General features: G+C 41.8%; 2 protein-coding genes across 12 annotated transcripts in view; one reads left to right on the forward strand and one right to left on the reverse strand.

Annotated features, from left to right (window-relative positions):
* arhgap24 (Rho GTPase activating protein 24) overlaps positions 1-7,897 on the forward strand; it is a 55,419-nt gene extending 47,522 nt beyond the window's left edge. For all 4 annotated transcript variants that reach the window (XM_031859994.1, XM_031859996.1, XM_031859995.1 and 1 more), the window contains 6 exons: positions 1,798-2,005; positions 4,349-4,481; positions 5,478-5,551; positions 5,623-5,744; positions 5,838-7,023; positions 7,189-7,897. In XM_031859994.1, coding sequence (XP_031715854.1) covers positions 1,798-2,005; positions 4,349-4,481; positions 5,478-5,551; positions 5,623-5,744; positions 5,838-7,023; positions 7,189-7,453 — 1,988 coding nt within the window. In that variant the 3' untranslated portion in view covers positions 7,454-7,897. The remainder of the gene's footprint in view (positions 1-1,797; positions 2,006-4,348; positions 4,482-5,477; positions 5,552-5,622; positions 5,745-5,837; positions 7,024-7,188) is intronic.
* Positions 7,898-11,470: 3,573 nt separating this feature from the next.
* Positions 11,471-22,073, reverse strand: part of mapk10 (mitogen-activated protein kinase 10) — a 32,227-nt gene continuing 21,624 nt past the window's right edge. For 4 of the 8 annotated variants that reach the window (XM_031859908.1, XM_031859900.1, XM_031859903.1 and 1 more), the window contains exons 9-14: positions 21,441-21,623; positions 19,266-19,390; positions 18,401-18,427; positions 17,476-17,539; positions 17,304-17,381; positions 11,471-15,979 (exon numbers count right to left, since the gene is read on the reverse strand). In XM_031859908.1, coding sequence (XP_031715768.1) covers positions 15,837-15,979; positions 17,304-17,381; positions 17,476-17,539; positions 18,401-18,427; positions 19,266-19,390; positions 21,441-21,623 — 620 coding nt within the window. In that variant the 3' untranslated portion in view covers positions 11,471-15,836. Of the gene's footprint in view, positions 15,985-17,273; positions 17,382-17,475; positions 17,540-18,400; positions 18,428-19,265; positions 19,391-21,440; positions 21,624-22,073 lie in introns of all 8 variants that reach the window. The other 4 variants (XM_031859904.1, XM_031859905.1, XM_031859907.1 and 1 more) reach the window with 4 other exon arrangements.

Below are 22,073 nucleotides of genomic sequence, written 5' to 3' on the forward strand. Positions count from 1 at the left end.
GTGTGTGTGTGTGTGTGTGTGTGTGTGTGTGTGTGTGTGTGTGTGTGCGTGTGCGTGTGTGTGCAGCAGTCGGCCTGTTTTGCTGCGATAATGTGAGAGTGTTGAAGTAACCTGCTGGGTGTTTACAGAGTGGAGATGTCTCTCTTATGTGCTGAATGAAGTCTTTGCAGTTGTGGTACAAGCCAGCAAACATGCATATAAACACACATGCACACTGTTCATAATCGCTTCACACACACACACAGTTACATGTGATCCAGGGAAACCTTTCCCAGACTCATGACCAGAAGGTCTGGAGGGATGACCTCATTTTCATCCAGTCACTTTTTCTCTCTTTGTTCTCTGATGCTCTTTTCGATACGTGAGGATATTCATCTTTCTTTGCTCTGGTGGAGCTTGACTTATTTGTATTTCACTCTGAACCAAGATTTGGGAAATGGATACACAGCTTCAAATATTTCTTTGGAATTTGACACCGTTTAAAGTTTTGTCTTATTTGTGTTGCTGCAAAGATTGAAGTGGAAAAAAATCCCCAAAGCGACTGACCCTGAGGAAAAAGACATGAGCACAAGACTCTTAAAAAGACTGTTCATTTCTGAGCAGCTTCTTTCTCGTTGATGTGAAAGACGATTGAAGAAAAACGTTTTCTGTGAGATGGAAATGAAGACCGTTTGACTGACCTGCTATCAAACCAATGCATCTCTTTTATTTCTGCATGGTTTTTGTTTTCCTTTCTGCCAAAACTGAGGCTGTTTTTTTGGAAAATGCTAGAATGCAGACACTTTAAATTCTGCACCTCTGGTGTGTTATCGTATCACAAATTTATTGATAGCCGTTTCTTCCGGAAGCTTACAAGCTGTGTCAGTTTCAAGAGGGGTGAGTGTGACAACATACCATATTATTAATTTGTGAAAAATCAACTTGCGTCCCATGATATTTGTAATGAGGCATTTGCATTAGTTTACTAGAAAAGCTGCAATCTGAATTCATGCGATGTACCAATACACCTTTACAAACCCAGTGATTTAAACTATTTCACATCAACACCAGTTGGTTTGAAGCTGCTTCTTGCTGTGTCAAATGCTGTCAAAAGCACGTGCATCCCGGTAAGCTCAGTCCAACTTTGTCGTACCACGTGTGTGCATGTGTGTGAGTAGCCTCTGTCTGTCTCTGGAGACCGGAAAAGTATGCAGATCCAAATCTCTCAGGAAGGCTGCCTTAATCCCCTCTCGTGTTGCATCCACATGAGACGGCTGCAAATGGAAATCAGTCTTTCTTTCTTTTTTTTTTATGGCTACTCCCTCAGACAAAAGGCGAGAGGTACTCAGCGGGAAGTTAGAGATTTGATCATCAGACTAAAGCTTTGTGGGTCTACATATTTTTTGCTTGGACTGTCTAGCCAGCCTTATCAGAATTATTATTTTTTTCAATCAATTGAACTGCTCTCTTTGATGTGCCTTAAGCTGCAGATGCAAGGTTATTGGTTTTTCAAATTCTTTGAAAAATGCTCTTTTCTCCTTGGGAGAGAAAGTTAAATTGTGCAGGATATAAAATAGTATTTATTTCAAAGGTTAAATTATCATTTTTGTCATTTTGAAATCATGCCCTAAATGATTTAGCTGTAAAGAGAGAAACATATTGTATATATCTGGGTTTATATATTATAAATACAATATAACAGGTTGGTCATAATGAATAAATGTTCAAATATATGGGGTGAAAACAAAACAACACAACACCGATATTTTTGAAGCATTGGCATTTATTAATGTCGCACCATCATGTCTTGTGTTTCAGGCATCTTCGGTCAGAAGTTGGAGGAAACTGTGCGGTATGAGCGCCGGTTTGGGAACAAGTTGGCCCCTATGCTGGTAGAGCAGTGTGTGGATTTCATCCGGCAGTGGGGCCTCAGGGAGGAGGGCCTATTCAGGCTGCCTGGACAGGCCAACCTGGTCAAAGAGCTGCAGGATGCCTTTGACTGTGGAGAGAAACCTTCTTTTGATTGGTAAGGAAACCATAAGCGTACCGACTGGCTGCTCGGATCTAAGTGTATTTTAATGTGAAGTTCATATGTCCAGACTGTAGTCTGGTGAAGTTCTGCACATCTCCCAATTTATACAAGCATAACAAACACAGATGACCAAGTCATAAGAAATATTTTCTACATATATATATTGCAAAACCATAAAGATATATCATGGAAAGAAGGATGACTGTTTCATTTGAATGTCATGCATTTTCTGTCTGTGCGACTGTTAAATATTGATAACTTAGAAGTTATCAATATTTAACATGACAGTTTAATCCGTCTACACTCATATTTTACTTCTATCAGTGCTAATATTCTATTTTTGAAACAATACCTGTGTTGTGGCTGACTGGAAGATAGTTATGGATGTGTTGCCTTTACTGCACTGAGGGCGGCTGGTAAATTGGAGAAAAGGGACTTTTTCTTTTTTATGACTGTCACAAGTTATTGTGCTACTGTGCTCCTTCCCATCCCCATTGTACCTCTTCAGTGCAGCATTGTAAAACACAGCAGTACCAAACAGTGATCTAATGTCTGACGCTTTGATGTCGTAAGCCGGTGGATTTAATGGTAGTTCTCGGGCTGCTGCTGTTGTGTTTGCTGACTCACAGAGACACCTGAACCAGATCAGTCGGTATGTTATTATTTCCACCTGTGCTTTTCCTGCCATGATAAGTCAAAATGTTGCTGTTTGGAAAGGGGGTAGTTTTTCTGCCTTTTATAACATATCAAACATTAAAAGTCAATCAAATTTAAATCCAGCTTTTTAGTCTTTTTAGTCAGTCCAACATTTATGTAGCCAAATGCATCAGCATTGGAACAAATATTTAGCAAATGCAGGCACTGAACACATTTTTGCTAGCACACCCTTTGTCCACCCCCACAGGTGTTTTCACTTGCTTGATTAGACCTCTCAGGCTGTGTGGGTGCGTGACGATGGCGTTTGATTGAGATGTCTCTCTCTGTTGTTTATGCCCTGTCACACCAGACAGTGGAAAAGCTCAGTCATTCATGCGTCTTCACATAATAGGCAGTACTAGAAGCATGATAATTTAAGGGATAGTTGGTGAGCTAACAGCCAGGAACATGTAGCGCTGCCCGTGTTCTCTGCACTGTGCCAGCAGAACAAAGAAAATGTGTCAGGATTGTTATCTAAGAGGAGAAAAGCTCTGAGCTTGCTAACTGTCGGACATATATTTGTACCATTGACTCCTGTCTCATAACTGTCCAAAAATATGTTCCTGTGACAGTTTATTCTGGGGTTACATAAAAATGGGTGGTGACAAATAGCTAGCTAAGAAGTTGTGATAGCTTCCTCCATTTTTCCTCAAAAGTAAATGCTGTCAAGATAGTTTGCTATATTATTTAATCAACAGTTTGAATTCCTGTGTCAAAGCAAAATGTAACTTCAAATGTACTTTGCCCTCGGATGCAAAATCCATTGTTCATGCCAATAATAGGAATAGATTTGGTTACGTAATAACAGCTCTAAATGCTGGTATGACCAACCGTTTGGGGACAATTTATACAAATCATTCTTGTTAGTGGCATCGCTCCACACAACTTAATCCTGAGCAGAGGTCTAATCAGAAATCCCCTGTGTTATGGGATCAGGACAAACTCTACCATCTTAGAAATCAGCATGCAACTAAATTGGACTTACAATCTGGCTCCACACTATGAGGTCTGTAGGTGGCTTTACTGAGACACGCCACCTACCTACACAACAACTACACCCTCCTCTGTCTCTACACATGTCTGATTTTATTTTTGCTAACTGCTCCTGACCTGGCTGTATTCCCTTGTAACCTCCTGCCTTTCCAGTTGGCTCATTAGTGCCTCTGAGCCTGAAGTGGAAATCCTCTTGCCTTTTGGCAGATCATCGAAACCCGCCCCAGTGTTGTTGTTGTTCCCTCTGTTGCTTTCCTTGTTACCTGTCTGCCTTGTTGCTTATGACCTGTTTGCTAAAATGGATGATTCTCCCACATAAGGTTCTTCAGTGAGCCCAAATATCTCATCTGAAATCCTAGGTTTTTGGGGCATTTTGATTAGGCTCCCAGCCAGCCATATTTCACAACCAGATAAGAGTGGTGTGATTCTTCTTTCCGATGCCAAATCATGAATAAGCATATCTCCCAAAATGTCAAAATATTCCTTTTAACTTCTACACTTGATCATGTTCCGATCATGAAAGTGCTCTTTTTTTTTTATTTACATTATTTGTCCTTGCTGATGATGATTTGTGTTTGCCTCAATGCCACGTACCCATAATAATGAATAACCTCAACCCCATTTCTGTCTTTTTTGTTCCCCGTGCAGTAACACAGATGTGCATACAGTAGCCTCTCTACTGAAGCTGTATCTCAGAGAGCTGCCGGAGCCTGTCGTGCCCTTCCACAAGTATGACGACTTTCTGGCCTGCACCAAGCTCCTCAGCAAAGATGATGAAATGGTAAGAAAGGTCACTTGACGACTTTCTCCTTTCCTATACCTTTATACTTACTTTATATACTTCATAGCAACCGAAGTGAGCACTGAAATGCTCTCTCATAAATCATCCAAAGTCCTGCTCTGTGGCATTAAAGCTGGTCTCTCGCTGCGCGGTCATCCATTCTGTTTCCGTACAGAATGACTTTGTTGTGCCCGTCTTGACTTCTAACATGTAAATAGGATTTCCTCCAAACCATAAAGATAACGCTTCACAGCAGGGGGACAAGTCTTTGGCTTCCTCACAGTGTCAACGTCTTTCTTTCATTTTCACTCAGAGCTCTTGTTTGTGACTTTGTGTATCCATGTGATTGGGTGTGTTTTTGTATTTAAGTTTAAACATCTCAAGCGTAGATAAGTGCCGCTCTGCCTTTTAAACCTCATTAAAGGAGGAACACAGTAAGCTAAATTCCCAATATTCCTTAAAAGATTGTGAGATCACTTCAGATTCACTTTAATTAAAACTATATAAATCTTCATTTTATTTGACTATTTTTTTTTGTATTTTGTAAAAAAAAAAAAAAACTGAGTCATGAATCCCTGTAGTAATAAAATCTTGTCATAAATACAAAAACACATTTCCTCAGCTTAAAGAATAAACATCCCTTTGAACACCTACCTCAGAGAGTGATGGGAATAATTAGTACTTTTTAGATGACAGATGATGAATCTTTCGTTGTATTTGTTCCTTTAAATAAAACAAATCATTGCTTTCTTTAAAAAGGTTAATGAGCATGATGAATCGTTGGGAGAAACATTGATGCTCTTTCAGTTTTAATAAAAGATCCTTGATCAGGTTTTTTCCCCTCTTTTTCACTGATTGTTATTTGGGCTGTGGGTGTTATTGTTGTATTTGATGTGCTGTAAATTGCTCATGATTCACCAGAACTTGTAGTATTTCAATACATTTTTGTTTTTGATCGAACTTACTTCGACTAAAAAGTATCTGCTTCATCTGCAGGGTGTGAAGGAGTTGAGACAGCTTGTGGAAAGTCTACCTCCAGTGAACTACAACCTTCTCAAGTACATCTGCAGGTATTAATAGATTGTTAATGTAGGTGATATTTCTAATTTTGATCATTACTAAACATATTTCTGTTTGCCAGATTTCTAGATGAAGTCCAGTCATATTCAGGAGTGAATAAAATGAGCGTCCAAAACTTGGCCACAGTCTTTGGGCCAAATATCCTGAGGCCGAAGGTTGAGGATCCAGTCACTATTATGGAAGGTATGTTTTCTTGCTGGTCGAGTGTCTTGACATTTTGTTTTGACCGTAATTGAATGAACATTTTTAAAGTAACGTGTGGTCTCATCTTGTCAGGCACTGTTGTGGTCCAGCAGCTCATGGCCGTGTTGATCGGCCGCCATGACGTGCTTTTCCCTCTGAATGAAGACAGCCCCACGGCCCTCGAGCTTGCCAACAACAACATCGAGCTGCAACGGCGGCAAGCCACCACCTCTACCTCCGCCAACACCACGGTGTCTCAAAATGCCGAGAACAACAACACGCAGGTGGTGCGACAGTGTGTTTGGGAAGCACCCGAGTCTCCCTCGCACCGCCAGCAGGTGGACAACGGTGGCTCCCCGCGATCAGCGAGCCCTCGTAACGGTGTCATAGGACGCTTCGACATCACCCGCAGTCCACCGCTGACCGTTAAAAAGAACCCGGCTTTCAGTAAAGGCAGCGGGATTGTCACAAACGGCTCCTTCAGCTCCTCGCCCTCTTCAGACCCCAGTCAAGAAAAGAGCCCGACTTTGACTGGTGGTGGGAGTTTGCTGGTGCGTCGTACTGGGACGCTCAAAGGCTCCGGCACGAGAATGGGCACCAGCGGCGTGACGAGTGGAAGCAGCTCCGGAGGGAACGGGACTGGAGTTGTGCGCATGGGCATTTCCAGCACTGACGTGGTCACAGGAGGTGTGAGCGGCCGCAACGGTCTCTGGGTACCAAACGGCTGCGTGACGTTGCGCGAGACCAATAAAACGCGCGACTGCCCCCATGGGGATCAAACGTCCAACCAGAACCGTCTGTCCACGTATGACAATGTCCAGTTAAACCATCAAAACCTGCATCAGCAGAACCACATCACCAACGTGTGTCTGAACAGCAGCCATGAGGACAAGCAGAGCGTAGACAGCGCCACCTGGTCCACCTCCTCCTGTGAAATCTCTCTTCCCGACAACTCCACTTCCTGTCGCTCCTCCACTACTACCTGCCCTGAGCAGGACTTCTATGGAGGCCACTATGAAGACCTGGATGGACCAGCACAGGAAAATGAGCGTCCCCAGTCCGGTGGAGGAGGCGAGGGGGAGGGCAGAAACAGCAACAGGGAAGGAAGTGGAGGTGGAGCAGGGAGGAGCAGTCAGGGGACCAGCAGCAGTAGTAATAATAGTGATGGTTACACTGTTGGTAATGGACCCGGTGGTCACAGTGCTTTGCACAGTTTAGTGGCCAGTCTTAAACAGGAGATGCACAAGCAGAAGACGGAGTACGAGGCCAGGATAAAGAGGTGAGAAATAGTGTATTTTCGATGACATTAGAAGGAAATTGCTAAAGATAAATGAACATGGCTGCCGGCTCTCGCTTCTTATTTAGTGCAGTCATGAATCAAATAGGCGTATATCCCAAATGTCTCTGTCTCTTTTCCCTAACCCTGTGCTGACCTCCTCTGCAGCTTGGAGCAGCGTAACCTGGAGCTGGAGACGGAGATGGTGGGCCTCCACGAAGAGATGGACCAGGAGAGGAAGAAGTACACCATGGCGGAGATCAAGCTGCGCAACGCCGAGCGCGCCAAGGACGACGCTGAGCGGCGAAATCAGATGCTGCAGAAAGAGATGGAGCAGTTTTTCTCCACGTTCAGTGACCTTACTGCGACTGGCAACTCCCCCGCCACCGACCCCCGCCGGCCAGATCGTAACAACACCATCTGGATACAGTGAAGGGAGGGCGGGGAAATGCTAGCCAAGACTGGAAATGGTTTACTATAAGACGTGAACGCTACGAGTGCTCCAAACAGGATTTGGTTGTTGAGGGAAAAGTCGGAAAGTTGCATTGCAGAGGTTGATGGCATGTTTTTATTTAAGAAATAGGAGGTGTAGGTCTAAGGCAAGACACCTGTATAAATGTAGACATCACCTGGAGTGATACCAGACTGACTATCTGTAAATACTGCATTATTTAAACAGCTTACAGACACTCTCTAACTCAGAAACCGTGGCGGTAATCACAGTACACCATGGTCTGTGATGATACATGGTGCTATCGTTATTTTACTTTCGCTCCTGGAGCCATATAGAAGGGAAATGTTGAGAAAGGTTGTGTTCAGCAAAAAACAACCTGAAAATGCATAAAGACTGTTGGGAACGTAAAGGAGCGTGTTTGGTTATCAGCAAATATGAAACTAAACTATTAACATCAATGGAGTTATTAACATCAATAATTTAATTAGTAATTACTAATAAGAACGGGGCACCACCCTGCGGACAGGGACCAATAACCAAACTATAAACTAAGTCTCATAATTAGTGGTCACTCACGATATTAACAGTCTGAATACTATTACACGTTTGGAGTGCGAGTGAAGGGTTAAGTTCGAGCACAGGCCACTACATCCAGTTGTTATTACACACCTATGCACAAGTAATCACAGACGACTGCTCTTTAAAATATAACAGAGTTTATTAAATCAAAATAATAAATGATCAAATCAAGTAATATCACAATCAACAAACGCTATCATACAATTATGTGTCTAATACCTAAACTCAAATGAATAAAGTGGGGTAAGGATATCTGTATCGATATATGTACGTGTGTGTGTGCGTGCGTGTGTGTGGAAAGGAAGGGGGGGGGGGGCCTACTCAACAGTGATGGTGGGTAATCTCAATAGGGGCGTGTGAGCCTACAGTCAAAGATGGCGGAGTCTAGGGACCGGCGACCAAAATGGCTGAGAGGTGGCTGCTATCACCACGTGGGACGGCGTACCATGTGGGTTGGGGTCAGAGATTACGTAATCACGAGTCTGAGAGGTTCACCCAAAATCAGTAGCTCTAACTACGTGTGTGCGGGTTAGTAGAGGGAGAGAGAGAGAAAATCGAGCTCTCAGCGCGGTGCTCTGCGCAGTAGTGAGGAACAGCACGCTTTTACGGTGATAGGTGCGGTTCTAGATCTCACTCGCAGAGCCGATTTAAAGAGGAGAGAATGAAACCAAAAACAAAATAAAAGAATCCCCAAAACAAACAGATATTTGTCACTGCGGTGAAATGCGAGTTTGTCTCCCCATCACACCGAAACTCGGTCGGCCAGACGAGAGTCGGCCACCGTAGTTTTAGTTTTTAAAGTGATAGAATCACAAGCTCCACATCCACTAGCAGCGACGGATCAAATGCGAACGGTTACAGCAGGAAATACACAATATAACGGGACTCCGTGGTCCACGATGCTGGCGTAATAACACGTTATAACACGACAGTAACTTAACACAACAAGATACAGGAATAACAACGACATAAACGAATAGTCTAAATTAAGCTTAAGCTAAGCTAAGCCCAGATACCAGTAACTCTTACTTTGAGAAGCTTCGTTCGGTAGGGTCCTTTTCCCGTGGTGGGAATCATTCAGTCCTCGGGAGATGAGGGGTCCCGGTGGCGCGGCTATTGGAGCTAGCGCAGACTCAATCCCCTTGCTGCAGAGAGGGGTCTTCTTAACGTCGGAGGCGTGCGGGAGTCGCTCGTCTTTGGCCGGAAATCTTCGGCTCTTTAGGGGCTCAGTTGCCCTCTTTTGCCGGCAAGGTGTGCACTAAAGGGTGGGAGGACGGGTCGTAGAGATTATCCGTTCTCGCACTACGGGATCCAAAACTCAAAATAAAACACAGTCTGTAGTTTCGACCAGCGAATGTAACATGTGACCTGATAGGATTTGATGAGGCCGCGGCTCCTCGTGAATCTTCTTGTTGCCAGGACGAGGTCCGGAGGGAAGAGAGCGAATGGCGTTTCCTGCTCGCTTATAAACCAGGTCTCGAACCCAGTGGGGGGCCCACTTCTTGGCCAATGAGGGGCCAGGATCAAGTTTTGGCTGTGCTGGGAGGTGTAGTCATTCATCTTGGAGTTTCCATCAGACATTGTATGACAGGAAGGAGCATGGGTGCTTCTAGACTAGAGCCAGATCCCAACAAGACCATGCAAAACGCCTCCCTGTCATAATTCACTTCTAAAAATCTAACCAAAAACATCTTATTGTTCTATGTAATTCTGTATCTGTCTGATGTACATAGAGTGAAACAATGCAGAAAACAACACAGTCATATGTATGTAAAAAGAAATGAAAGTAATACTTAAATGTTTATTTGGTATTTAAGCAAAGTTATCAATGTGCGATATTTTATATTAAGATTTCTCCTTGCACTTACATGTTTGTTAAGTCTCAGCAAGGTGGTACTGAATGTTCTGTCGGTCAATGTGCGTACCATTTTAAATTGGATAATATTACTGTGTATGTGCTTCTGTGCTGTTTAATTTACCCCATGACCAAAAAAAGAGCCTGTAATGTAAATATTTTATAGATAATCGTAGACACTACTTGCTAGTCCGCACTGTGGTGTGATGCATATGCAGATGGATATGGCACGTATTGAGTTGATACGGATTTAGGAAAGTTTTGTAGCTCGTAACGATAAATTTGAAGACTTGCACGATGGGTCATTGGCACAAATCCCAGATAAAATAATTCAGAACTTCAGTCGACAAATTGTCCCTCTCCCTATTAACAGATGTGTAGCTGCTGTCTTTCTTCGAATGCTCTTGGGAATTACACTTCTCGTTCTACCTCTGAGCATACGAGATTGAAGTTTTAAAAATAGTCTCCTGTCGTCTTCTGACAATTTATCAATTGCATCAAGCTGCAGCAACAATGTACCAACTCAGAGTTGTGTTTGTGGGTCATAACTGTGAAGAAAGTGAATTACAGCATCAAGTGTGTCAACATTGAGGACTTTAAAAAGCCCGGTGGCTAAATTTAGTAGCAAGCATTGTGTGCATGATGGTGCTTGAGTCCGTGCGGGCCGGTGTACAATAAGTGAATGTCTGTAACGTGACTGCATATTGTTGAAGTCTTTATGAGTGTATTTATGTAGCTTTAAGCCAAATGCACACACGCGGTGTGGATTTGCTGATGGGTACAAAACATCTGAGTACAGACCTGAGCTGGATTTCTCTCAAAAGAAGCTGCTGCTGGCTACTCTTCCTCTGAAGACCAGGTCCCATTTAAACCTGCTGCTGGTCAATGCAGGACATCTGGAATGTGCACATGAAGGGGGGGGGGGGAGTGCCTGAATAACTGAAGGAGGGAGGGGGAGCGAGCCTGCGCTTCTCATTTTGCACCCTCCACCGGGAAATAATAGGCTTAAGCCAAGCTGACAGCGGCACCTAGTTCTGTGAGTTCAACACAAAAGAGCAGATTATGGACACAGGACAGGAGGGAGAGGAGGACTGGGGTAGTGGAATATTTTCATGACATGATACTTGATACGCAAAATAACTAATTATGAATAAAAAAAGCATTTTTATTTGAGTCTCCCTTTATTTCCTTTTTGAGTGTCTTTCAACACCGACCATAATTGCCAACCCCAACCAGAGAAGGTATAGTTAGCACAGTATGAAACATATATGGAAATATGTAATAGTAAACAAATCTATCCATCTCTGTTATGTTGCACTCCATCATGAACATTAAATAACAAAGTTCACTGCACTTGCTTTCATGCTGCACCACCAGGCAACATGTTTATACACATTCTGCCTGAGAAGTTGCTCATAGATGCCAGCCTTTAAATCAGCCTGGACCTGAATTAGAGTCTGTGTAGGTGGGACTTATTGTCACTGTGACAGTATGGACGTGTGGTTCCTATGTAGAAGAAGGCCAGAAACAAACACATAAATCAATAAACAGGTACACTGTAGTCCAAGATCAAAGATTTTGTTTTTATTTTCAATCACATACATATACTATTTTTACATACACAGTTCCTTTAAAATGTCGTGTTTACAGTAACAGCTTTCAGTATTTTTTTTTCTTTTTCTTTTGCATTTGTTTTGACTTTATTTGAAACGCTATAGCCTGAAGCTTTGAGATCAGCGTGAAACAGATATAATTTATTTTCTTCTTTTTTTCAACCTGACAATGTCAAAAGAATGATTCATTAAAAACAGCATGGAGTAAAAGAAAGAAGAGAGAAGGTAATTGTAAAAGAATTGAAGAACAACATCACCTGATTCAGATGAGCTATACAGGGTTTCATTACTGTAGAGTTCCACATTTAAAGACTCTAAACATTTCAGCATCGCCCGACCCTTGCAGTAGCTTGCCTCCCTGTCTGAGTGCAATAAAGTTTTTATTGCATTGTTGGATTGTTGTTATATACAATATGACTTGAAAGAAAGAGGTGAAAATCAATAAACTGGGGGTCACAAGTACTGAGTCCAAAGATTTTATGTTGGCACAGCTGAGTACAAGATGCATCCTAACTTGTGATATCGGCATTAATGTTATGGCTGAATGAGACGCCAGCCATCTTCAGATTACAAATAAATGGCTGACGGACATGACAATTTGAATCCTGAATCTACAAGAGATAACTTTAAATCCCTTGTGACAAAACAAATAGGAGCAGGATTAGTAGTTGACACATTTCTAAATTCTAAGGTTGATGTGACTGAATGTGAATACACACATGAACTACTTCCAAACACACGACTGTACCGACTCTCCATCAACATTCTTATAAGCGATCCCACAAAATCTTGTGTTGAAAGAAAAAATGTGAAAACATGAACTGTTAAATAATCCGTCTGTAGGTCACATCTTCCAATTCAACCTTACAGACAGTTTGTGTTGAATGCTGGTTAATTTGAAATCACACATACACACACACTGCAGGGCAGCAGTGAAGTGAGTGAAACAATTCATTTCTACATTCAGTGCTGACGACCCAGCTGTTAGAATCATCTCTACTTCAGGCGCGTTACACAGGATCAAAAGCACCTCTTTATTACAACAGAATTGTCTGGAGGGACGTCTTATAAAAAGATCACATTCAGAGCAAAAAAAGATGGAACATGTTTCAGTATTTGGACTCGAAAAGAAGAATGTAGTTGGGATGGATATGAATGCCCTGTAGTAATATCTGCAACAGTATCGTGGTACCGTATCTGTGGTCTAGGAGTCGACTCAAAACACTTAGACCCCTTTTTTGTGAGAGATTCATCTGAACATTTTCAAAAACACAAGGAAATTTCAAAGTTGCACCCTGTAAAGATTGCCCTGGCCAGACCCTGAACAGAGCGTCAAGCCAGCCGTAGCTTATTCTGAAGCCGCCGCCCTCAGTCACCCTCTTAGCTCTGCTAAGGTACTGCGAGTCGGTGTGTGTTTCACTGCACACAAGCCACAGGCAGGAAGAGTGTCAACAAAGTAGCTATTAGAAGTTATTAATATCAGTCTGAGACATCGCATGTACAGCGACGAGGTGCTTTAGGTAGACTCCATGCAGAAAGTAAACCACTGTGCTGTAGCATCTGAACCAGAGATACAGTTAGACTGTCAAATAACAGTAGACGTCCAACTAAACAGTGCTGTTATCACACCTCTAGGATGTTTTAACAATGTCATGACATTGAACCGTCATTCTTAAATAGCGGACATTTGAGTCATGCAGTTCCCATAAACAGGAAAGAGAAAGTAATGTAAATAGTGTTTTGACGTGCTGGAAACAAACGGATGTTTGTTTCATGAAGGGATAGTGTAAAATCTTATCTTTGTATGTTGTCAGTTGCCTGATTGTCCTTTGGTGACGGAAACTCTGATCTAACTATGCATAAAGCGGAGCGATATCTCCAAAAACAAATACAGTTCACAGTTTATAGAAAGTCTTTCCATCCGACGGAAGAATTGTTACAACAGAAATTATTCCTTTGCTTGTAAAATGTGTTTTTAAACCCAACATCTGTTAATGGTTCTTTGCCCATAAACCCACACCCTGCGTGAGAACATGGAATATGGCTGTGGAAACCAAGATAATGTGAACTATTTAACTCAGAATAAATAAGACATGCACGTAGTAGACAAGTTATACTGTGGATCACCTACTTCTAGTTTGAGTGTTTTGTATCTAAAGCATGAAAAGAAAAGAAAAGCTTTAGTAGCTGTAGGAACACCTTCAATTAAATCAACTGTTGCATACTCACAACTGTAGCTAAAACTGTTGTTGTTGTTGTGAGCAGTGGATCTCATGTTTTGAATGGGATGGACTTTAGATGGTCTTTTTGGCTCTGGGTGAAATATCAAAATGTTGGATGTGACCTACAGTGGTGGGCTGTAACTGTAAGTGTTTGTGTGCTCGGGTCCCAGTTTAAGAAAATCTGATGACATTATTTTATGGAGATTCAGTTTGAGGAGAAATTTGATTAAATCAATATGCAAAATGGCAGAAAACCTTTCATGTTGTGTAAAAACTAGCACAGGTATCTTTATAGCCTTACAATCTGAAGAAAGCAGTTTGATTTCACACCACAAAAAGTCGCCGTCACTGGCTAGACCTTAAAGTTAAAGCGCCAACATCTGGCTAAACAGTGTTTATTTTTATGTTTCCACCAACATTGGTGGATTGGGGATTCGGATAGTTTTAAGGCAGAAAAAGAAGAAGCATAGGAAAAAATACCCAAAATAATACCATTTCTGCACTTGCGATGCTTCATTCCAAAAGGCACTTGCCATATTCAGGTTCCATCCATTAAAATAAATAATTCAATAAATAAGCTCTTCTAGCTAAGAAATAATGTTGTCAACATAACTGTTGGGTTGCCTCTATCTAGTTTTATTGACAAAAACATTTTAGTTTTTGTGCGTTGTGTAGTGAAAGAATGTACATGGGTTTTCTTGAGAACAAAATGATACATTGCTACTCATCACCCGCCTTTAAACTTCCCACTGTATCATTTGTATCCCTTTTCTAAAAGCCTTCCATGTTTCAGACAATCAAATAAATAAGAATGGTCTCCTTGTGGGCAACCCCACAGCGAAACAGACCAACCACCTGTGCCTATGAGGGGTTAATGGTACACAATGACATGCGGGGCTGTGGGCCAGCGTGGAGCTGCGGAGGAACGGATCTTACACTGCCAGGAGAAATAAAAGGGACATTACACACAAATCAGACTTCCTAAACCCCTGAAGGGTAACTTCATGAAGTCTGAGCACAATCAAAATCATTTATTTCAGAATGTACTGACCCTTTAAAGTCCCGAACTCAGCCCTGACATTTACTAATGTCTCAATGGCTTGCCTGTGGTTAACACACACACACACACACACGCACACACACTCACTGGTCCTACCCTGTGACCAGCGCCCCCCCCCCCCCCCCCCCCCCCCTACCCCCAATGTCTGGAGTTCAGTTAGTTTACATCGTATATAAACAAAAGTATGTATACAGACTCATTTTAGCATACAGTGAGATTAGCATTGAGTTTAATCTAATCATGCAGGACTACAGCAATAGGCAGGGGGCAACTGAGGTGGAAAGCGGTGATGTGGCAAGGTGTGCTAGTCAGAAAAAAAAACCTCCCAGTGTACTGGCCATCAGTCCCACTCTGTGTGCCCTTCAGCTGTACAGAATTACATTATTTACAAGTAGCGCAGGAAGCGCCGCTCTGGGTGAGAGACTACATATCCCTGCAGAATAACCACATACAAACACACGAATCAGGCAACCTTACATTGGGGGTTGTGTTGGGTGGTTATGAGGGCGTCTGAGACACAGCCTCGAGGTTAAAATACAGCAGTGTCATTACATAAGGGGTTTGATAGGGAAAGGGCAGAGGGAGAACGTATTGTACAGTAGTGATGAGCAAAATGGCAGCCCACCTTGCCACGATGATTGGTGCATAAATGCTTTTGTAAGGAATTGGGAGACCAGCAGCCAGCCGGTATGCACTTTATAGGAGACGCAAGTCGAAGCATTTGGTCGTTTCGTTTGGATGCCATATACAAGATATGTGGGGTAATATAAGCAAAGCAACTAGAGGATCATTAACATATATCTCATTTACTTCAGTTTAAATACCACTGATGTTTTTGAATGACAATGCACAGGCTTTAGATTTCATCATTTCTGTGTTTACATGACTCGTGTTTTTGTTCTTAATATATTCATTTTGATCTTTACTCTTTTTTTTGTGTGTGTGTCTGTCTGTGTGTGTATTTGCAGTCGGGTCATCTCGGTTGGGTTCTTCACCTTCGGAAGAACATGGGGTTTCGCAGGCAGGCGGCTAGTCACCTGCAACACCCCAGGGGTCCTGCGGAGGTCTCCAGGCTGCTGTCGGTGTCTGAGGCCAGGGTCTGGTCGGTGGACATGGAGGAGATGTCGTTTATGGAGGAGGAGGGAGGGAGGCTCTCGCTGCTGTTCACGGCTGCACCTGTGCTAAGGGAAGCAACAGCAGCAAGGGGTTACAACGTAAAAGAGTCCTGGCAAAGACAGCATGCAGAAATACAACTAGAAGAGAAGCGTGAGAAGTGCACACAGAGAACAACATGAACGACACCTGTGTGACACCACAATCACAGTGTGTCTATAATGAAACAGGGGTAAGTAAGGTTTGGGTCCAATGGTTGTCACAGGAAACATCGTCAAAGGGTGATCACAAGGGTGGGCTTGTTTTACATGCCAACAAGTAGCTGCTGGATAGTTTCAGTACAGACCATTGTTAAGATTTTATCTTATACTGGCATGTAATAGAAATAAAATAAAAGCCTGATTAAAAAGGATGAGAACATACGTGTGAAGCCAACCTGAGGAAATTGTTAATACAGACAGTCCTCTACAGAGGACAAATCTGGTAAATCTGCTGTTTGTGTCTGTTCCCTGTGGGAGGTAATTGCTTAATGGAGGCGGTGGGTACTTCAGCTGACCCAAAATAAAACGAAGAACAAAGCAGGATTAATGGCCGGCATTAATTACAGCAGTCACTTCACTTGTAAGCTTACTTACATTAAATACATCAGAAATATCTGTTAAAAGTCACCATGCGGGTGCAGCACAAATTAAAATCTTAGTCTTAAAGATGACTTGAGCATAAGATTAATGAAGCTTGTAAATCATAAATGAATGAAGACTATTCTTGGGAGACACTCTGCTGACAGCTTGTGATGGGAGATTATAACTTTTGTTGTGTCACCCCTAATTAGGCCTGAGGGTGTTGTCGATCTTACTGGACAGTCTTTAATGGAGAATGTCTGCTGTTCTTACCCAACAATAAGCTATTTTCACAGTGACGTTTGAGTGGCCTGGTCAATGTTCTAACATGACTCCACACTGCCCCCATGTGGCAAACTATGAGAACAGCACTTACTGTGCTTGGAGGTCCTTAGCAGACAACAGAACAGTATAAAATGTCAGCTGCAGCTGAGGACTGAAATGTCCTGTGATGGACTCCAAAGGACCCAAATCTTAAGTCATGACATGTTATACATTTACACAAACACACTAATTAAAGTGCACACACACACAGCGTCTGCAATCAAATATGTTAAGAGGCATTCTTTCCAATTACTGATTAGCTGTCAAACAATAATACCATTTAACAAATACACTCGGCACAAACACTGAACATTTAACTTTAAAACAGGAGATGCAAAAGACAGAGACACAACAACACAATGGGTTTCTCTATTTACAAGTAACTCCAGTAAGGTTATAGTAAATTCACTTACAGAGCGATTAGGGTTATGCACTGAGAGTACCTGAAGGTGAAGGCTGTCCCTTCACTACGCCATTCTTCGTTCTCTCCTCAAAGTTCATCACCTCTTTGTAAATGAGTTCTGCCAAGGAGCAAAATAAAGGAGAGGGAGTTATTAAAACATATAAAGTGTTTGATAAATCTGTTTATGGTTTAATTAAATAAGTAATTCTCACCTTTCCATTCATCAATGGAGTGTTCTCTTTCATCCAGCGCCTTGTCGTAGATCTGAGGTGGAGGCTAAACAGGAGAGAGTATAAAGATCTTAATAACGGTTTAGTTAACAGGACATTTATATGCATATGGCTGATATTTCCAGGTGGAATATCCATACAAATACAAATACAAGTTTACATAATGATGCATCAGATTTAGCAAAGTGGAATTGTTGACAAATAAATACAAAGATGGGAATGAAAAACAAATCCTGAACAAGAGAAACACATCCTGCTATTAATTTGTCACTTTAACGTGTACTGTGTGCACACAAAGACATGCTGGGTTTAAAGCAGGCACACGAAGGAAATAAATCATGTAAATGATGAAAAATAAAACAGCCTGTGCTTTATACAGCCGTCATCACACAAAATGGTGATTTACATAAATACCAATAGGCCTACAATGTTTGTCACATTTATAAAAATATTACAGAAAATAATCTGCATTGAACTCCTCTTATCTCTCTGACAGACAGGGAGATAAGAGGAAAGCTGGTGGGTTGTCCAGCTTAAGTGCATATGTCCTTCCCCCAGAGGGTTGTCATTTTATCTAACAGGACACACATATGCTGTCAGTCAACCCTTGTGATCCTGCCCCAGACTCTGGCACCGGGATCTCACTGCAAGCGACAGGACCACCCATAAACCTCTCTGACATGACCTTGCAGGGACAGTTACATGTCTGTATTCAGCAGCTAAAGCAAGACATAAGTAAACAGGTTCTCCTCATAAAGATCTATCAAAATATGCAGTTTGTATTTCTCTAAACATGTTTATTATCATTCTTTTTTAATCATGATTAAAGATTGGCAGTGCTGAACCAAATATGTAGTCTTTAGTCCCATTGGATTATTTTCTCTGATGTCGGGCGGTTGTTATTTACCATGGATATTTGGATGAGATCTCTGGCCTTCATCAGCATGAGATGACATTACAGAAAGGGAAAACAGCAGAAAAAGTGTTGAAATGCCATTCACAGCTATATCATACATACCACAACAACTCTAACAACAATGTCATCATTGAAAACCATCAACAACTAAACAACTTAGACAAGTGCACAGTCATGAAATCCTCTAAAGATGAACTACAACGCAGGTGTGTCACGTGGTATCTTTACAAAAGCTACTTTTTTAACCAACAGGGTGTTTAACGCTGAAATGCATCGGCTGGTCATGCACTCATTAGTGTATTGCTGCAAGTAGAAGTGGTGTCTGTGCAACTGTATCGTGCTGCAGATGGCTTTTTTATTTTCCCAATCTCACTGTCACCTCATACTAATGAGGCGCTGATGAAGAAATTGGATCTAAACCAGAAACACCGCCGCTCTTACATTACAAAGCTGAACACTACACTACACTACAAATAGCAGCAAAATGAGCTGTCTTTATCGTACGAGTCGTAAAAATCGATGGTTATTTACTGAACAGAAAAAACGATTCAAGTTCAGGTATAAAAATTAAAACCGTGAGTGAGAGGAAAAAGAAAATGAGATGTGAACTGAAATGTTTAAACACAATCAAAAACGCACTGATGCAGCAATTAACACTGACCCAGAACAGACTGTAGCTTAAACTTCAATATTAGTGTTGTAAATTGTTATAATTGCTTTTGATTAAAAAAGGATAATAATAAAATGTTCGCCAATGCAAATACAAATGAAACAGTGCTGACCATTCAAAGACAGAGAGGAGAGGATTGAGCTTAGGATGGTGATCAATATACTGCTCTGCCAAAGGCCTACTTACCGCCTCCACCTCGGCTGGATCGTACCACACGTTGATGTAGGGGTGCTGCAAGGCATCGTCCACCGATATCCGTTTAGCGGGATCAATGATCAGCATCTTAGACAGCAGGTCTCTGGCCTGGCTAGCTGTGGTTTGAAGAAACAAAAAAACATGTGGTTTTGATAACGAGGCAAGAAAATATTCCTCTATGCTAATAATATGCCAAAAGCAAATTGGAACACAATAAGGCAGAAAGGGAGGAAGAGAGAGAGAGAGAGAGAGAGAGAGAGAGAGAGAAATGTCAGGGATTAAAGAGAATAATAAACAACTGCAGCTTGTCAAAGGGAACCGGAGTCTCACAAAGCCTCAATCACATGGGGGTTAGCAAATAAAGCCACAGTTTTTACAGAGTGAGAGCTTTGGAAAAGAGTATTTACTGCAGAGTATGTATGTTCTGGGACTCACTGAAATTCAAGATTCTGGCTTGTCCCATATACAATCTACCAAGATATACCAATAGATATACCAATCTACTGTTGATTAATGCAAAATGTATTTTGTGCTACTCGTTACAGGCTGATAATCATGAAAAAGTCATGTATGGAGTCTAAGAAATCACTTTCTCCCACTGGTGTCTTTCTAAATATAGTTTTATGAGGGCATTAGTATGCCGAATGCACAGTATTTTCTTATACACATTTGGCTTCACAACATACAAGAATGCCACCAGCACGAGCAGTCGCTCAAGCCTTCTTGGACCGATCTGAAATTGAGAACCCTTGAACCACACATCATCTCTCTCCTACACACACTGACCCCATTATAAATAGCTCTACCTCAGCAAAGGACTGGAGAACCCGAACAGAAAGACAGATGAGCCGGGCGCAACCGCTGCAGTTCTCCTCAGCACGTCAATAACAAACGGATGGTAAATCTCTAAAACGACTCCTCTACGGCTCTCCTTCCACCTTTCCTTATTCCATACATCTTCCCTCTCTCTATCCCTGAGTACTGTCAGTCTGTCTCTTCCTCATACAGTTCAAAATAACCAAAGCCCCAAAGGATGTCTGCCTCAGTTCCTACCTGCAAAACATACAAAACAGCAGCAGTTCCACTCGGCCTCACAACCCTCCCACACTCTCTCTCTCTAGCTGCATTTCCTTTAACACTGTCACTCCAGCGGGGACCAGCCAGAATACAAAAGTGATTCATGAGAACTTTACCAGACAGGAGCTTTGATGTAAGAGCAGGGCAACAGAAAAGGCATATTTTGCTATATCTCAATGGAAGGAATTTCCACTTTTTAAAATGCCGGTGGCTCTTCTCAACTGAGACAGAAAAAATAAATGATGTCTTGGTTAACGCTCTGCATGAGAATGGATTGAATTCACAGAGGGCCACAGAATGGGGTTCATTTAATATGGAGGCCCAATATAATATGTATATATATGTATATTCATTTTGCAGGTTTTTGATCATAAAACAAAGTATTGAAATTTTGACCTGGTGAACAGATGGGCTAAGTGAAAAATGAAGATATCCCCGTAGTTAATATAATTAATCCTGAGGGGGACTTGGAGGTATCTTACAAATTTCATGGCAATCCATCCAATAGTTGTTGAAACATTTAACCCCAAACCGATCTGATAAATGAATCTGTTGGTGGCATCTATCATGTAAGAATGTAGACATTTTCTGGTGTGACAATGCAACAGTACTTTCCTGTCAAAGGGTTTACAGGTGCTATGAAGTGCTATGAAGTAGAGGTAGTCAAGACCGCTGCAAAACTAGATCATTTATTCAAACATTTAATGGGCAGACATCATATTTATGTTATGATTTAAAGCAGGCGTTGTGCAGGAATCCTGAGTACCCCTGCGTGGTGTAAGTTGCAAATACATATTTTTGGATTTTACCTGCCACAACACAACTTCATTAATTATTGTGTGTGTAAATGTTATTATGTCCTATATGGGAGATACATTTTATTTTACACCTTATGTTTCAGCGCTTCTGTAGTTAACAAAGATGTTTATCGTATATCCTATGAGTGATATTACGACGTAGGTTATTACCTATTTTGTGAGATCCTCCCTGAAATACTGCAGAGCTCTACATTACAGAATCCCACCACAGCACATGCAAATATATATAAATGGTTAAGATACAGTCCATTCAGGCAGTTCAAGTTCTCACCTTTGAGTTTGTTGTGCTCAGAGTCAGCAGGGAAAAGGCAGTCGGGGAACAGCTTGGGAAAGGTGAGACCTGCGTACTTTGGCCGGTTCTCGACGTAGTTCCTCACTGTGGGCTGAAGCTTCTTCATGAACTCTGGTAGGGGTGTGCCCAGCTGCTCAATCACCTTGTTCCACTGGTCGATATCTGGTGTGGTAGGTCCGGGTTAAGGGAAACACACATGGGATACACAGCATCCTGTATGCCTCAGTGTCCACTCAGGTATTACTCGACCACAATACTGTTGTTTATATATTCAGGACAAACATGGTTGTCTTTTTGGTTTACCCCAAAACATGCATCCATGGTAAATGACAAAAGATTGAAGTTTGTCTTAATAAGTGAAGAGAATTATACACCTCCATATGATTCCAATTCCGTTCCCTTCTATTACCTTCACTTTCCTCCAAAAACACAGTTTTGTTTGGAGAATTATTTTCTTGGGAATCAAATAGCTCTCCAGTGATCTCTTGTTCCATGCAACACATTCGTTTAGTATCTGCTTAAAATAGATGAAATACCGACTGTATACTCATTGGGTCATAAAAGAACAGCCCTGCCAATGACCCTCCTGGCGAGACTACAAGCAAGTTTATA

This window comes from Anarrhichthys ocellatus, unplaced genomic scaffold (assembly GCF_004355925.1).
Source record: "Anarrhichthys ocellatus isolate YVR2014 unplaced genomic scaffold, GSC_Weel_1.0 scaffold23, whole genome shotgun sequence".
NCBI lineage: Eukaryota > Metazoa > Chordata > Actinopteri > Perciformes > Anarhichadidae > Anarrhichthys > Anarrhichthys ocellatus.